The 18892-nt window shown below is 41.5% G+C and overlaps 1 protein-coding gene across 7 annotated transcripts in view; it reads left to right on the top strand.

Annotated features, from left to right (window-relative positions):
* CADM1 (cell adhesion molecule 1) overlaps nt 1-18892 on the top strand; it is a 535014-nt gene that overhangs the window by 317483 nt on the left and 198639 nt on the right. For all 7 annotated transcript variants that reach the window (XM_089670164.1, XM_089670158.1, XM_089670161.1 and 4 more), the window contains 3 exons: nt 5902-6054; nt 6778-6915; nt 13304-13465. In XM_089670164.1, the coding sequence (XP_089526290.1) occupies nt 5902-6054; nt 6778-6915; nt 13304-13465 (453 nt within the window). The remainder of the gene's footprint in view (nt 1-5901; nt 6055-6777; nt 6916-13303; nt 13466-18892) is intronic.

An 18892-nucleotide genomic window follows, 5' to 3' on the forward strand; every position in this document is an offset into this window, starting at 1 on the left:
TTTGTACCATGTAAGGAATTGTAGCATATCAATGTGAGTAAACAGCCCCACTGGCCATCCCAATCATGAAAGAGTGAATCCGCAAACATTCACTTTTACAATACTAACCCCTCTATACTTGTACAGAGGGAATATACAAAATTGTACAAAGGGAGATGGGACCCATTCATTCACACTGAGACCCTTATCAAAGGTATATAACGAATGATCCAAAATAGGACACCCAACTCAAGGTGGAGTCCCACAAAGAAAATCATATGGGAAAAAAAAAATAAAACTGGGAGCAGCTCAAAATAATAAAATATAATCAATCATAAAACATTAATAAATTTAAAAAAAAAGAACTAAAGCTCAGACTCTCATTTAAACCAGGCAGACATCTTGCGTTCAGTTCCAAAATTAATTTACATTCCTGTTGGAATACCCATTTATTAAAAAGCCTTTCTCAAAAATGGAATCTCAACTGCTTAATGTCTCAAAATTCAGGTGGTCCACCATCATGTTGAAATAAAAATTGCCTAGCTACAGGGGATTTAGGTTAAATGTGTGTACATCAAAGCCGTGGCCATGCAACCTTTTTCTCACTGTTCCAACCATTTTACCCATGTGATTCAATGTTTAGCAATTACTGAAACTGACAGTTCTGGGTGGACTGACCAATTGTTGTTGCCATAACCAATACTAGGATTGCAATTATGAAAAGCAGCTGTGTCTGTAAGATAGTGCAGATAATGCTCTGAAATTAGAATAAAAAAGATTGCAGAACACGCATTAGCTAATAAATATAAGGTAATAGGAATACAGAAATATCCTTTAATATGCTCTTGTCCCTTGAATTAAAAAGGATCAATGTGACATGACTTCAAAATCCTTTTCTGCTTAGTTTTTCATTAGAATAATTTGCTTTCTAAGTACCCACTTTAGTACACCTATATCATTATTTAATGCTGTGTCATGTAGCAAAACTCCCCAGCCTTTCAAGATAAAGATGTATGAGAGCAATGTTTTTCTTCCTCTTCAAAAATCTAGGCATGCTAAGTAAACGATCCATCAGATAAAGGATTTTGGCATTTAAAGAGACCTGTATAACACTGTTGGTAATAATATGGTATCCTGGCCAAAATAACACATTTGCAGTAAGATAATAATTCCATATTTACATAGGTTGAAACAAGACACTAGTCTATTTAGTTCAACATAAATAATAAAATAAAACCCTCCTTATACACAAGCCTATTCCCACAGTAGATCATGTAGAAGGCAAAAAAACCCCAATAAAGCATGATCCAATTTACTTCAGTGTGGGAAAACCTTCCTGTCTGATGCCCCCCAGGAGGCAATCAGATATTCCCTGGATCAACTACACCTGGTGTTAATACCTCTAAATAATACCTTTGTGAACTTATTACATGTTACACTCGCTCCTCCTTAGAATGCCATTGCAGGGCCAGCTGGTGACTGATTATGGCCTTCCTAAAGGACAAAGCTGTAGACCAAACACCTTGGATATTGTTATTGTTCTAGACAGATTATAGGACTACACACAAATAATAAAAAGAGAAGAATCCTGTAGACCAAGTCTTTGTAGTTTACACAGTGTGATTATTGTGCTGCCTTGTCACTATACTGGGTGGCATTAAAGCCTTAGGCTGGCCATACATTATACAATTATCTGCAGATTTTTGGTTTAGATTTACCAAAAACCATATAATAGGAGGACAAACCTAAACAACACTTTCAGTTATATCCAATTAGGCAGGCCCTTGCACTACATAGTTGAAGGTAAATCTAAAGGAAATTGGGCAGAAAATCTGCAGATAATTGTATAATGTATGGCCAGCCTTAGTTTAGTTAAACATTTTTTTTTTCACTGAACCTCCCTCAAGGGTTAATAGAGCCAAGAAACCTGTGACCGGTACTAATAAAGTGTGCCGACTATGCCCCTCTTGTCATCCATTCATAGAAGCTGTACTATAGCATCTATGAATGGGAGGACAAGTGGATAACTGAAAGGTCCACCTCCTCTATTCATAGAGTGCTTTTTATACATGAAAGCTATAGTACAGAAGATGAAGGTAGGTGGAAATGGATGTGGGCATAGTTCCTCTTGATTAATGCTTGTTCAGGCCCTTAAGCTCTATTAACTCCCACTGCACTGGAAGATTACCAACTTGGGGGAGGTGGGATATTTGAGAGCTTCAGATTTCAAATAAAGCAGCAGCCATCACCACAAGGGACATATCACATTTGTAGTAAGTCATGTGCCTTGTGCTAATTAAAAAAAAAAAAACAAATTGACCAAACTTGTGGCCCTTTCACACGGACTTTCTAATCAGACCTGTCTGCCTTGTGGACCTGATCAGAAGCTCCATGAGGGCCTATGGGCAGGATAATGTAAATTGACTTGTGTCTGCTTACAGCAGCCTAACTCAGAGTCCACTCAGGTCCAGAAGAAAAAAAAACGAAAAGAACTGGGTCCTTTCCTATTTTTCCGGACCTAAACCTGACAGAGGTAGCCGGATGGAAATGGACACAAGTCTGGTTAAATCTAGCCACCCAGATGTTTGAAACACTAACATCTGTCCTGTTCTGTTCATGGACCCCCTGCTGAATGGTGCGCCGCTTAATGAAGGGCCCTTAGGCTTTAAAGGATAAGTTCACCTTTTGGACAAAAATAATAAATGCACATTTTTTGCAGGTAAAAAAATGTGCATTTAATAATTTTGTCCAAAGAAGACTGGAAAGCATTGCACCAGCGATCAGTAGATCGCTGATGCCATGCAGGTCTCCTGCAGACCTGTCAGAATATCTGCTTGCCATACAGGGATGTACGAGCAAACATATTCTGACTTGAAGCTTCAGTGAACTACCATGGCGACACAGCACCATGGTAGTTCATTGAAAACTACAAGCCCACAACCGCTAATGCTGTTGAGACTTGCAGTTCATTTATTGACTGAAGTCTGTGAATGAATGATGTGGCCGCACGGCTGCGCTGTCTTGCAATCTGACAGATAGTACGGGGGAACTTCTCCACGTATCTGTCAGAGGGAGGGGGGGGGGGGTGGCAGACGCGGCTGTGGTTATGGGAAGATGTTACATGTTCCACCCTAGAAACGTACATTTGGGTACATGTAACATGTTCCCAAAGGTGAACTTATCCTTTACCAAAATATGGGGCTGACATCAGATATGAAATATTAGGCCTAAATATTTAGCAGTTTGTTTTGAAAGCTTCTGGTGTCAAGTGTGTTGTTTCAGTTTCTGATACTGGAAAAAACTGAGTTTTCTGATGCTAGAAAAAGACTTTAGTGTTAGCCAATGTATAATATATTGTGTACGACACGTGGATGTGTAATGCCAGCTTTGAATATTATGTGAAATAGATATGGTTCTGCCAGTGGTCTCTGTATAAATGTACAGAGCAGAACCTTAGATATTTTCCCTCACACCTTCACGCCACTGGTCAATAAGTGGTGACAAATAGCTCTGTATTTGTCAGGGCCTTGGAGACATTATGGTCCAAGGCTTTTGTCACTTTGCCCTTGAGAGACTTCCATGACAGAATGGGAACTTTTGAGAGTTCAAAAAGGAAAAAAAAAAATCTGTCTTCTTCCAGACATATGAAATTACAAAGTAAATATGTGTGAAACTAGAGGGCCCATTTCATCTCGCAGTAAAGGACAATTTGTTTTACGGCGGGTTGTATTTTTGCTCATGGACATCTGCTCTTGCTTTACTTTCTTGGGGAAACATTGTTACTTTCTTCAGCCTTGAAGCTGCTGTGATTTGTGAAAGTGTTACTTAGTGATAGATTGTTCTGCTCATTATCCGGCTTCCTCTGCCCTCCCTAAATTATAACTGATTCATGCCGTTTTATTAGCTTTGACTGTACAAGCGATTTCGGGAGATTAAATCTCATGAGATTAATCACATAAGAAAAGCGCGATTAACTGCGATTAATCTCCTGACATTAATCACCCCAAGAAAACAACCTTCCCATGTTCACCGTTTCAAGTGAGCGTTTATTACCTGGAAATTCCTAAGATGTCTTGAAACGTACAGTAAATTACCTGTCCCCTGTAAAGTGTATGGTAGAAATGTATTGCCTCAGGTTGAACAAAACGTTGAGTGACTATAGGGGATCAGCAGACATCAGCATACTTATAGGGATAATTAAGGCTAATAGGCTTGATGCACTAATGTTTATTAAGGCATGTATTGTGTGTGAGAACCTTTCTCCAGAGATCACTTCTTATTTTGCTTATGATTCATTACATTTGCTGTATTTTTATGCAAATCTAAGTAATAAAAAAAGCATTTGCATGCGAGAAACATGCCTAGAAAGTAATTTGCATACTAAAACCTGGATCAACTCTTGGGGAGTAGCAGATTCCGGATATCCTCAATCGAGAGTATGTTATGAGCCCCATTTATGGGTTAGCCATTTATGAGCAAGGGCTTGAAAGAATAGGTCCCTGCTGCAGAAGTAGTATGGCTGTGCAGCCTTGTAGAGGTTAATGTGGACCTTGTACTTTTCATTTATTTTTTTTAAGCAATTTCAGCAGCTGATCTAATCACTAAGCTGGCCATACATGAATCAAAATGTGGCCAGATCAGAAGGGACTGGCCTTGATCCATGTATGGACTCTGTGTTTGTACAGAAGTTGGTCTACAGATCGGCTTCTGCACAACTGCCCCGATGGGTTTTCCTCACTGGATTAGCATACTCTGGTTGTACACACGTCTGTCTATTGTAGGGGTGCTCAGCCTTCTGTAGAGCGAGGGCCGCTTAAATGATTTGGTAACTGGTCACAAGCCACAATGAAATGCAAATGTAAAAACACGTCTCAGCTGTGGGATTTTACTGCCTCCCAATCCCCAAATGTAAATTAGCACTTACTGTCCTAAGCCCACTATATGGCCGCTTTCACACTGATGCGCTATGGTTTACCCGCACTGTGGTGCAGCTCAGTGCACCTGTGGCCTTCTTGCGGGTTAGCTGCACTATGCCATAGAATTTTATTAAATCTTGCGATCTCAAACTCCTGCATTCAGTTTGAGGCCCGAATCAGAGGGCTCCGAGGGCCACAGGATGAGCACCCCTTATCTGTTGTGTAAAACCAACCTGTTGGGTTTTTCCCAAACGGATTAGTGCCACCGGCTATAACCAGAAACACTAGTTGTGTTCTGCCAGCAGGAAAGGCTCCTTGCTGGCAGAACACAAGCACTTTGGGAGGGATTCCCCTATCAGCTCTGACTTTGTTGATGGGGGAATCAAGCGATCTGTAACCTGCTATTGGCTCCTGCTGCTGTCAGTCAAATCAGAGAGCAGGGGGCATGGCCTAGCCAGGCTGTGTACCTCCATAGATGCGCACAGCCCGGTCTGAGAGCACGCCTGCGCGGGTGCCCCTTCAGCACACAGCTTAATGCAGGACACCCCCAGGAAAGGAGAACTCCAGAAGAGGAAGTAAGGAACCGCTCTGTGCAATACCAATACACAAAATGGGTAAGTATAACATCATTTTTATTTTTATGCTAAAACATCATACCTTTAATATCATTTTCGTTGAAATGAGGCCCAATCATCGTCTTTTTCTGTTACCTTGCCAACCATGCTGGTCGTTGTGGTTCGCAACTATGGATTCATGTCTGCACTTTGATAAGTCATTCCGGGAAGTCTCATACCAAGTGTATTGTAAGGAGTTAATGCCCGGTTTGTCTTATTGATTTTTTTAATAGTTTTCTTTTAACTCTATAATCCCCCGTCTTAATGGCTTTAAGTGTTTTTCTTTTAATACTGAGTAATGTGCACTTCTTCCAAGGCTGACAACAGATGGTGATACATGTGGCTTTGCTTTATTATTTACTGGAAAGTACTAATATTCTTGAATTTCGCAGCTCTGAAAGACGCACGGTTCCAGCTGGTGAACTTCTCCAGTAACGAGCTGAGGGTGTCGCTCACGAACGTGTCTATCCACGATGAGGGGAGATATTTCTGTCAGCTCTACACGGACCCCCCACAGGAGGCCTACACCACTATTACAGTTCTTAGTAAGCAGTGACCTCCCCCCAAGTCTTATCTTTATGTCACCCATTTTATTATCATCCTTTCCTGATCGCTTTCCTTTCTGTTTGTCCATGCCCCGTATTTCACCTTCTATTTTCCTGATGCAAGCCTTTTCTTTTTCATTTATCCCTTTTATAATGTCTAAAAACAACTGATGCTGCTGCATTCTGCTGACCCTCTGAGTTAATGAATATGTCATCTACATCTGTTGTGTCGCAGGCAATCTGTCCTGGTCTTTGGTGATATTTGTGTTAACCTCTTTTAGTGTGTGGCCTTTTATCTCATTTGTCTAAAACCGTTGTTCAAAGTCATCTGTCCACAAAGGCCAAGATGTGCCATGATCATTGAAGGGTTTTAATCCGGTCACACGTGCCGGGGCTTGTTTATAGAAACCAGGATGAAGGCAAAAGTGATCTGATAGGCCGCAAGAAGTAACATGATTGCAGCTGACATTCCTCCCCTGGAGGCTAGGAAAAGGGATGAAGGCTGATTGGTTGCCATGGGCAACAGTTCTGTTTTACATCTTGGGTTTTATAGATAAGCCCCGTTGTACTCTGCTGCATGTTTTAGCTAAAGCTTTAAGTGCTGTAAATTCCTCATTCTGTAACTTTTGTCCTTGGTTCCCTTTACTCCAATAAACGGAGATCTCCATAATATTCACCTATCTCTTGCTATATCCTTCCACCCCATCTTTGTTATTGTTTCAGTTCCACCAAACAACCTGGTCATTGATGTGCAGAAGGACACGTATGTGGAAGGGGAAGAAGTGGAGATGAACTGCACAGCCATGGCCAGCAAACCAGCTGCAGTAATACGCTGGTTCAAGGGAAATCAAGAGATAGAAGGTAAGTCGATGTGACGTACTATAGGCATGTGCCATGGTAAATAAATCATCTCATGCTATACAAATTAAATAGGCCATACTCAGAGCAATAAGCAGTCAGCCCGTGATCATACAGTTGAAAATGATAGCTTAAAAGAATAAAAGTTAAAGTGGGATTAAGCAAACATTTATCATTATATGTGATGTCTGTATTCATCTACTTTTTTAGACTTTCTTTCCTTTTTTTTCGCCTGTTGATCCATCCAGTAAGTCTGTTATTTTTCAACAAAACAAGTTGTCCTGAAGATGTGGCAGTTAGGGGGTTGAGACACTGCCAGGGTTGCTTACAATGACATTTTCACCTTGCGATCTGACCAGTGAGCCTGTTATTTTTCAACTTCCTTTACCAGACTTTATTCCAAAAGGAAGGAAACTGTTGCTATAACGGCTTATAAAGCGTTATCTTGCATTTTGGTTTCAATTTGTTAGTGTATTTAAATCTGCTAGTATATCTAACGCCCCCCTTCCCCTAAATTAAAAATGCTGCTGTCTCTTTTGCGACTTCATTCAGAATGCAGACACCATAATCCAAGGGGGTGAAAACGGGGGGGACTAAAAAGATAGAAAACTAATGCAGCTACCTCATCTAAGGATTGGTAAGCTGCAAGATATCATATTTGGTTAAGGGTTTAATACCACTTTAATTTGACTGGATTTTTCACCTTGACTCAGATCCTTTGCAGTGAATATTTGACTGTACCTACCATTTTAGTGCAAACAATTGAAACAATCTTTATATTGAACAGTGTTCTAGTTATTAGTATGCCCAACATTAGGCTGCTGTATTTAAAGCCGTATTAAAGCGGAGTTCCGCTCACACTGTCAAAAAATAAAAAACAGCCGCTTACCTGTCCCTCAGTCCCATGGTGTGTGTCCTGCAGCCCGTTTCATCGGCCATCCTGTATTCCAGGAGGCCGGCATCTTCAGTGTGGGCACCTGGCTGTGATAGCTTGCCTAGGCGATCAAACCGGAAGTGGGAGTGGGTACCTGTCAAATTTGGGTACCCGTTCCCGCCCCCCAAAGGTGCCAATCTTTAATGGGGAGCAGTCCTTAAAGCGGAACTTCCCCTTTTGGGTGGAGCTCCACTTTAAACTCAAAACAAAAAATGGAGTATATTGCAGCTTACCAATCCTTAGATGCGGTGCCTGTGTTAGTTTTCCTTTTTTAGACAGTTTTCCTTTTCTTCCCTTGGTGTTCTAGCCAGTAACACACCTCCTGTCTTAGGGCACCTGCATTCTGGATGAAGTAGTAAAGCAGACACCTTTTGGACCCCAGCATTATCAGTCTGGGGGAGGATAGTGTTAGATTAGAAGATTTAGGTGGACTTGAAGTTCAACGCCAGCTAACACTTTATAAGCAGTTACAGCAAACATTTTTTTTTTTCATTTTGGGATAAAGGTTTCACGTAAATGAATAAATGTTGTCCAATGTAAGTCAGTGGTAATGGTTTGTTTCAGCCCTCTCTCTGCCTCATTGTGTGGACAGCTTTAGCGTTATTAAACTGGTCAATTTAACAGTTTCACAAAACAGTTCCATTCTTGGCATGCCAAGAATATAACTGTCACATTTGCTAGTGCTCTCAACTGAACTGTCAAACCATCAAATGGATGGAGTCATAGCATGTCATAACATGTGCAGCATCATGGCAGGTGCAGATCAAACAGAGGCTAAGAAGGTAGTTTCCTTGGCTGAAAAGGATAGGAGAGTTTAGTTCCACTGTAAAGGATGTTGAAAAATAACACTCACTGGCCAAATCACCAGGTCAAAATGAAGGCAAAAAAGTCTAATAAACGAAAATGAATGCAGCCACCACATCAAGGAATTAGTGAGCTTCAATTTAATATTTTTTTTGTTTTGTTTTTGGATTTAATATCACTTTAAAGTGGAGCTGAACCCTTGTATCCTTTTCAGCCAAAGAAGCTTCCATCTTAACCTCTGTTGGATCTGCAACTGTCATGGTGCTGTGATCAGTTATGACACTGGCAATTTTAAAACAAAAATCCCAATACGTGTAAATTAATTGGTTTACGTGAAAGCTATAGCATCTACAAATGGCTGTGTATATACTGGGATTTTTTTTTTATACTAGTAATGGCGGCAATCACCAATTTGTCACTGGGGGGACTGACTAACTTTCACTGACATCCCCTGTGACACAAATACAGTGATCAGTGCTAATAAAAAGCCCTGACACTGTACTAATGACACCGGGCAGGAAGGGGTTAACATCTGGGGCGATCAAAGGGTTATCTGTGTGCTGTGTATGTTTTACTTTGTGATGTGCTTTACTATGTAAGCCCACTGCAAAGCCATACAAAGCAGTGTGCTGGAGCTGACAGGGGAGAGATCTGTATTGTTTGCATACAGACCTCTCCCCCATCAGTGATACTCGGCAGGTGCTGGTGGGGAATCTCCAGCTGGGACCCCGTGATCGTCAACTGAAGCTGCCAGTGGCGATGCGGGTAGCCCCCTACCCCGAAATTCAAAATCACATGTATATATATATACACGTGATTTTGCGCAGTCCTGCCACCCTGTAGCAGTAGTTCTGCTATAGGGCGCTCTGGAAGCGGTTCATTATCCCAGTTTAAAAAAAAATTATAATAATATGCTCTGCGCAATTTTTTCAGGGCAGTGGAAAAATATACATCTGTGTGTTTCAATGCGCTAGAACTCAGGTGTGTAGCACTGTAGATGTGCGTTTGATAGCAATTAACTTTGAATTGAAATGCGTAGCTACAATATGTTACGGTAATATGTTATAATGTGCGTCATGGTGTGAACAAGCTGTTAGGCTGATTCCAGGGAACAGAACATAATGGCAATTCACCATTCACTACAAAGCATTTCAGCTTGAAGCCTTAATCTGTGACCACTCAGAATCCAGTAGCCATACCAACCCCTGAACTCCAGGGCTTTGCATCCATTGGCCTTTAACATCTACTCTTCTAAGCTATCTTTATTGTAAACTTCCCTCCCTTTTTTGACATCAGTTTTCACTGTTTGGTAGAGCTTTTTAGTGGTGATATAAAGGAAAGCATTTTCAATAGTATCTTCCAAAAGATTGAAGTAGAAAGCCCTTACAAATGGTAAGTTCAGTTTATCAGAATACCATATGACTTATTTAATATCAGTGCCCAGAGCTATGATATTCCGTATCTATGTCAGCCAATCATATTTCATTTTTTGTCCGACTGCATTTATCTTTGGTTGGTTGATGTAATGCATAATGCATTATATTTGTTCAGCTGCAACATAGAGGAGAATAGATAAAGTACTACAAGTATATACCATACACTATACCATGAATGTATTCAGAAATTGCTATTCTACGAGTAAAGCTGAACTCCAGGCACATAGAAAAAACAAATTAATGCAACTCTGTATTCATCAACTCATTATTAAATGTGTTTTTTTTTTTTATACAACTAGAGCAAGTACCTGAATTTGATTTGGTGTCAGTCTCTTGCAGTTTGTGTACTAAGGAGTTCAGAGTGGGAAAGGGAGAAGCAGCACATAGAACCAATCAGTGAGCATGCTGATAGGAGGAGAAAGCAGAGAGACAGTGAAATGTGCCTTTTGAATATGTTGCTTCTCCTTTTCATACCTTTTAAGGACTAGTTCACCTTTTCAGATAAAATGAAAATATAAACTGACACCCAACACACTCCCTACATCCCTACAGTACTTGACTCCATGGGGAAGGTGAACTAACACTCTACACCTCCCCACCCCCCTTGGTCCCTGCTGTACTTACCTCTGTGGGTGACGAGTCGTCAGTGCCTACACAGCTGGAGCAGCAGCTCGTGCACTTAAAATCCCCACTCTTCTTCCCCTCCTTTTCTGTAGCACTTCCAGGATGGATCAAAGTGATGCTCTTTGATGGCGATCACCAATCAGAATCACTCTGATCCTCCCTGTAAGCCCTACAGAATGAAGGGAAGAAGAGCAGGGATTTCAAATCCATGAGCTGCTGCTCCAGCTGTGTAGGCACTGACAACTCGTCACCCACAGAGCTAAGTACAGCAGGGACCAAGGGGTGTGTAGAGTGTTCACCATTTTTATTTTTCCTGACCAAGTGAGCTTAAAGACTAAAAGAAAAAAAATAAAATAAACAAATGCACATTTTTTTTTTTTTTTGCAGGTAAAGTGCATTTATTATTATTATATATTTTTTTTATCCTATGAAGCCTTCAGGGCATAGCGCGTGCAGTCAGCAGATGAGTGCAATCTCAGGCTCCTGCAGACTCTCAGTATAGTGGTCTGCCCATACTTCATACAGGCAGGCAGTTACATGAGAGCAAGATGAATCAATGAACGAGAGAGCTCACCAGCACCCTCATAGTTCATGGAGAATTACAATCAGCCGTGATAGTTGACAATACTTTTAGTCTATCCATTCACACCTGCACAGCCGCACTACTTCCAAATTGTGACAGCGACTGCTGGGAGAAGATCCCCCACCTGCTGTCATGGGGAAGAGGGGTGGAGGGTGCAAATGCTGGAACAGGTTACATGTTCCACCCAAAGTACGGGTGGAAAATGTAATGTGTTCTAAAGCTGAACTTGTCCAGTGAGGATGGATTAGAACACTTGTCTGGCTTTTATTGCTGTCTGTGCCCCCATTAGGAAGATTCACCCTCTACAGTATTTGTCCGGTTTACCATTATCATTGAAAGTAAAAGAAAATCCCAAATTTTGGGTTGTCCCTAGAAAAGGGACACTAGTTCAGGTGACCTGGGGGGCCTAAGAAATGTTCCTAATTTGCAGGGATTTCCTTTCACTTCCTATTTGGTTATTGGACAGAAAGTGCGGTGCAGGGAAATCTGTGCAATGGAACACAGATGGCAATAAAAAAAAAAAATCTGACAAGTTATAACCCTCATTTGTGCTATCCAAACTTAATAAAAAAGTTTTGCCTGTACTACTTTAAGCTGGCCATACATAGATCGAAATTTTACCAGCCAATTTTTTTATGCATGTGTGGCCACTGTGGTTGAACAGAAGTCGAACTACGAAATGTTAGATAAAAAAAATGTACATCTCCTGCAGAGTGTCAGTTTAATCTGTGTGCTTGTACCTTGTTCAAGCAGACAGTTTAACACTGACAGGAACATTCAATGAATTATCACAGGGCTCAACAGCACCGTGGTAGTTCATTGAGAAATACAAGCCGACATCTGTAAAGGATGCCGGTACTTGTAGTTCATTCATTCACAGAACTCAGTGAATGATTGATGCGGCTGTGTGGGCTGAGCCTCACACGACCGAGCCAATTTTTAGAAAACTGACAACTACTATGGAATACTTCTCCCCTTACTGCTGTCACGTTGGGGTGAGGGTGGGGGGGAGAACCGGACAGCAGCTGCAGCAGTGGGAACATGTTACATGTTCCACCCTAAAAACGGGTGGAACATGTACCATGTTCCCAAAGGTAAACTTATACGCTAAGCATTATTGAAATACAATAAATAAAAAATCAGGTATCCTTCCCTGTCAGAAAGGGCTGTGCTGTGTAGCAGACATGAGAACATCTCAGAACTGGATGGACAGTATTACAAACTGTTTGGTAGGTTAAACAGCTCGCATATATGTATTGCATTTGTGAATTTAGCCATTTGCCTGGAGTTCAGCTTTAACTGACATGAAGAGATTGCGTTTTCACAAGCAGTCCTTTGTAGTATAGGCAGGTATGGTGTCTGACTGCTCTTACATTAGCTATTTGTTTTCATTCATGATGCACAAGGCCAGTGAAATTGAATATATACTGGTACCTAATAGAATCTTACAACTTGATGTCTATTATGCTTGCTCTGAGATTTACCAGATTTTCCATATGCACCAAGCAGTGTGCTGCAGTCACATGGCAGTAAAGAATTATGCATATATGTCAAAGGTTAAGTTTGACAGGATTTATTATAATGCTGCAAGCTCCGTGTGATTCATCACTGAGAAGCATAAACGGCAAAGACCTTAGAAGCGATTTAGCGTGTCGGTGTAGAACATGAAACAAAGAGATGGCTAGTTGCTTGTTAAGGAAAGAGAGTGAGTCATTGCTCAACCCTATGATGTTTCTATGCAGAAAAGAAAAAGCAAATCGAAATTACCTATTAGATGGAGAAACTCGCAACCAGGTCATTTTGACATTGCTTACAGTTGTGGAGGCAAACAAAAAACTAGGACATGCCTTTGACAAGACTGGGAAATTACTCTGCAAAGTGCACTTAGTACATATGGCAGCAGAAAGAGAGCAAAAAGCAGTGACGTTACTGCAGAAATCAAAGTGATGAAAGTTGAATTTTGTAATGCGGCATTACTCTGACCTAATGACTTGCATGAAATGTTCACAGGTAGTAAAACAGAAGTGGAGGCCGTGGACAACAAGATGTTTAGAGTACGCAGCCAGATATCGGTCACCGTTCTCCGCGAAGATGACGAGGTTCCCTTTGTGTGTATGGTTGACCATCCAGCTGTGAAGGATCTGGAGACCCGACAGTACATTGAAGTGCAATGTGAGTACCAGACATTGGATATTTGGGTATGATGTATGGCTGGAATACCACACAATTGACTTCAGTTTTCATTATTGCAATCATTTTGTTTGGCTGGAAAACCTACTGGCTAATGTCTTCTAAATGACAGCTTGTGAAAATACAGCAAAGTGTGTTTCATCCTCCCAGATCCACCTACTCTATGAGCAAAAAAACAAAAAAGGCACAAAGGCCTAGTGCATTACCAAACATGCATTGTTTTGCTCTGAAGATGTGCCGTACCTTGAAATGCATCAGTGATGTCAAGGTCATGTGATTGTCGTCTTTAAGAAGACCACCCTGCCACTGCTGTTGTGCTTATACTGCTATTGTTTCCTAAGGCTATTGTTAGTATGCACTCTTTGGTTTATTATCAATAAATGTATGTTTGTTAATGTAGTATGTCTCCCGACTTGCGGCCCGTGGGCCAGATGTGGCCCTTAGCTTGCCTTTATCCGGCCACTGGAGCACCATTCTAATCACTGACACCAGTGATGGGGCACCATTCCTCCCACAGACACCAGACAGAGGACACTATTCCTCCCTCTGTTAACCGCATCTGTACCGGGGAAGAGAAAAAATAAAAAAAAGGAGGGAGAGGACGGTGTACACCAAGCAGACACCACTTCTCATATTCCGCGTTATCTTTGTCACACCGTGAGTCCTTGTGCTTGTGCCAGTCTTTTCCATGCTTGCAAGTAGTCAAGAGTACCACATCCTCCCCATTATGAACATGATATAATGCATTCCTGTTGTCTGACCCTATCCCCATCAAGTTTCTTTTCCCTTTGAAGACTAACATGTACTTCTGAATCTATAGTGTTAAATCGCAGAAACCCCTGTTCCCCCCTGTCCTGGGATGATCCTTAGAAAATAACGGGATGGAAATGTCAAAGTTGGGGTGGAAGTTGTCCATGCTGATGCTGGCCTTGGCCAGCATGGCCTGGCCGATGTCGAAGCCCACGTCTTCGGTGTAGTCTGGCCAGGTCCCAGAGTATAAATTAAAAATTAAATGGTTTCTAACGTTGTTCCACAGGTGCAAATTCTGGACCTTGGAGTGGAGGTTGTGGACATACTGTGGGAACAGCTGGTCCCGGTCCAAGGTGTCCAGGCTCAGGACAAACAGGCAAGCCTGGCTGGGGTCCGAGGTGTAGTACCTGGAGGCCTCAATGGCCGACAGGAGGTTTTGGTAACTCTCCGAAATCTTGTCCCCCTTCTGCTGAGGGTAGGTGTATACCTTGAAACCGTTCTGCCGGCACAGCGAGAAGTCAAAGCAGGACTCCATGCGGCACTTCTTGCCCTTGTAGACGCTGGAGTTGGCGTCCCGCTTCTGCCTGGGTGAGCCCTGGCCGTTGGAGTCCTCACCTTCCGCCTGATCCCACTGGATGAAGGGCAGCACTGATGCGGTGCATTTTCTACTCCCACTGGTCACAGTCTAGCCCTCTAAAACCTGAGGGACAGTAAACTGGCCCTTTGTTTAGAAAGTTTGGAAACCCCTGCACTAGGCCTTTGCGCCTTTTTGTTGTTTGCTTATGGTGCTGGTTTCTCTGGTCTGAAGAATTTGGAATTGGCGTAGCCTACCAATTGTAGATGGCATCAACATCTGGATGGACATCTATTATGTTGCTTGGAGATCTCCTTGAATCCTTAGCGCTATGGTGACATGTGCATAGATTCCACCTACTCTGCGGGCCCACTACAGCCTCACCTAGACAAATATTAAGTGTGAGAAGGAGGTTGCATAAAATAAGCTACAAATATTACACAAAGAGAAAAGCCTCTTGCATTTGTCTGCATTTGATTGTTTTAAACTCAAGCAGATTGTTAACCTTTGCACAATGGCAAAGTACCTTGAGTAGTGTTGCCGATCACTAATGAATTTTACCATTGGGGTCACTGATTATTAAAGCTCATTGTTATCCAATCCTGCTTCTAAATCTAAAGAAAGCAAAGGAAGACTCAAGTGTGTAATCAATTGAAGAAAAAAAAAAAGTCGAATAAAGGTGTTTGAGCAGTTTCCTCATAGTAGAGCTCTCTGGATTGCTTCTAATGAGCTTGATGAAAAGTATAGAGAGAGTTATTAAATGTATTATGTAAATGATTTATGGATCTATATCTTCCCTGCTGCTACAGTTATTCCTTTGTGCTTCATGTCAGTCAATGCTCATTGGTGGTAAATCCACCTCATCTGCCATGATTAGTGTTCTAATGCTCCACAATAGATGAACAGTGTATGAAGTCTGCAGTGGCTGCACGAGGGAATACATATCTGGTTTAGGCCCCTTGGCAATGGAGATTGACTTTGTTTCTATAGCTGGAGCATATACAATTTCTATACAGTATACAAGACGCTACAGATTATCCAATGCAGACACATTCCTTGTTATCCAGTCTAAAATAATGGTGCTGGAAAGAGGTATACTCCAACTCAACTATCAGGATAAACATAAATTCCTGATGACACGTTGATCAACTTTAAGCTTTTCTTTTGTAACATATGACTTTCATCCTAAAACACTTGCCCTGCCTTCTCCTCCCCCCACCTTTCACATTTCTTACCTAGGCCAGAATGACATCTGTGGCACCCTAGATCCCTTCCAGATTCTGCAGATGTGCTGCAGGGCTTCAGGTCCTAACAGCCTTGCAGCCATCTGTGCATGCATGGGACTCCCTATACACATCTGTGCATATGAGTTTCCCTGTGCGTGTGCAAAGCTGCGTAGCTCGGAACTCACAATCTTTCCACACTCTTTGTGCATGTGCGGGAAATACCCTGCACATGTGTGGATGTGTTGAAGGGCTTTGCCAGAATTTGATGGCTGGGCAGAGCCCTTTGGCATATCTTCGCATGTGCCATAATGACAGCACAGGAGGGGGCAGAGCCCTGAAGAACAGGAGCTGAAGCTCCCCTTAATGTGTGTGTATATAGCCAAATGTTTGTCAGGTTTTTACGGTTGTCACCACCGGGTGTGATGTACACTGTCTAATTGTCCTAGGGATCAATATCGTTGAGAATGAAAGTGATGGGTAATTTTATTATTATCAGAAGAGGAAGAGTCACTAGTTCAGGTGACAACTGTCTAAAGCTAGCCGTACATGTAGTGGAACTTTACCCGTAAGAGTTTGACAACAATTAATGTATTTTAACAAAAGAATATACATTACACATTAATTATGCTACCAAAATTAGTTTGTACTGTAAATTGCCTCCAGCATTGCTCCTGTTTCTTCTTGCTGGGGGCTGACATTTTGTTGCAGTCCAGAGCAGTCACTTCCATATTGGAAGCTCTCACCCTTTCCTTAGTCTCAAAAATGATGTCACTTTCTGTAATTAAAATATGTAAATTTCCAGCTTTGACTGTATGCCTTGGCTCAGATAGAGAGGAAAGCTGACAGAAGCTTTACAGTGCTAAAGTTCATAGGCTGCTGAGGGAGAAAGGAAAGAGATTTGGGGAGACAACACACCACGCTTGTAAGTTTAACTCATTTGTGTCTCCCTGGCTGCAGAGTTTGCCCTGTCACATCTCCTGCTTTTCTCTTCTCACTCCCTAATCTGTTTTCACTCCATTCAGTTTGTGTAATTTCTGTTGATTTCTTCCCCTTCAGTAATAGTAAATCTTAAAGTTGTCAGCTGATCGGCCTCTAGTGGCTCTGATTTTAGGCACAATGCTAAGAATAGAGCGTAAATGAGCATGTGCAGATCAGGGTGAAACAGGGCATTACAGGATTTAAACAGTACAGGCACTTATTTTTAAAGTTGTACATTATGCTTGTAAAAGGGTCCAGCCTAAAGTGATCTATTAGGACTTATTTTCTGACTAAAGTTCCACTTTAAATTCTCTCATTCAACCTCACCTGATTCCTCCATTCATGCTAAACCCCATAGATGGGAAGAATCTGCAGTGTTCTCTATTGTACCTGGATGCAGGCATTCATTTCCACCCAACTCCTTCCTCAAAATTTGATTGAACATCAAATTTTGTCAGGCTGGGTGGTGCCAACAGGGCCATCAACACAGTGAAGTTTGACCAATTCAGCAGGGATCTCCCAAATTCCGATCCATATATTACCAGCTTTAATTGTGATATTCACTTTGTAGAGATTTCTTGTCACTTTCTCTTACATCTCCTGGACAGGAGTTGTGCCCCTACAGTAGTCTATCCAAAAAGAAAAAATAGTTTTGGCTGTACATATTTTATTATACTTGCCAGAAAGAATATCTACAGCATGTCAGAAAATATTCAGCATATGTTATTATATACATATTATGATGATGTTCAGTATTCTCTAATACCTATACACCACTGCATCAATGAAAGCAAGGAGTATATTTGCTGCAGTTTCCATATAACTATGTACCAGCAGATGGCAGCAGCAGCAGAACAAACTGCGTGTAAGAGTCCAGCTTACTTTGCTAATGAGAAGCCTTTAATAAAAGACACTCCTAGAATGATTCTCTTCTATTAACCTGTGTTACGTTTGGTTTGCAGTACACAATGAAATGCCTACCTGGGAACAACAAGCATTAGGACTCCTGCTTGTCCTCAAATGACTTTCTGCTAGCAACCACTGCAGTCATCTTACTAGTTATGCCGGGGCTTGGATGGGACCTGCATGCACTTTGAGCATCAATCTCCCTTTTTCTTTATAGGAAATTGAAAAGTTAAAGATCAGTTGCAATCATTTCTCCATAAACCTGTTTGAGAGGAAACAGTGACTTCTGACAACAGGTGGAGCACATTACGACACTCTTGCCCAGGTGATAGTGATTTTTTTTTTTTTTTTTGCTTATTAACAAAAGTACTTTTTTTAATAACACTTCCAGCGATGGTCATCCTGAAATAATACATTTAGAAAGCTTTTACCTGATAAATCTGTAGGTGTTTTTAACAACCATCTGTGTGTCAACACAGCCTTATTGTTCTGTAGGGCACCAGTTATCAACTGTGATACTTGTACTCCTTAGGGGACATCTGACAGGTACAGGGATTTCTTTCACTCGTTAAAACAAACCAAAATAAAAGTACGGTCCATGCCAGACTAGAGATTCTATTGCTGGTGACAATTTGCCAGCAACACAATCCCTAGGGGTTTTTTTCTAAAGCAAGGGTGTCGCTTTATTGCAATCCTACTACTGCTTTAAAAAAAATCAGTTAAAAAGTTAAAAATCAGAGCGCTCTACAAATGTACTCAGCACTATACTGGACTCTACTAGCTTTGAGACTCTAAAACCAGCAGAGCACTAAATAGGGCCCATTCACACTAGGAGCTAAGTTTAAGGGCCCAGTCACACAACCTTGCAACACTGACCTTTCAATCTGCAGCTGGTGTCAATGCAAAGTTAAAGACACCCCAAATGCAGGTTGCTTATGCAGTGCGTTTAGCTGCACTGGATCGCATGGTACAAAA

The sequence above is a fragment of the Staurois parvus genome, unplaced genomic scaffold (assembly GCF_062004578.1).
Source record: "Staurois parvus isolate SC_StPar_1 unplaced genomic scaffold, SC_StPar_1.0 ptg000087l, whole genome shotgun sequence".
Taxonomy (NCBI): domain Eukaryota; kingdom Metazoa; phylum Chordata; class Amphibia; order Anura; family Ranidae; genus Staurois; species Staurois parvus.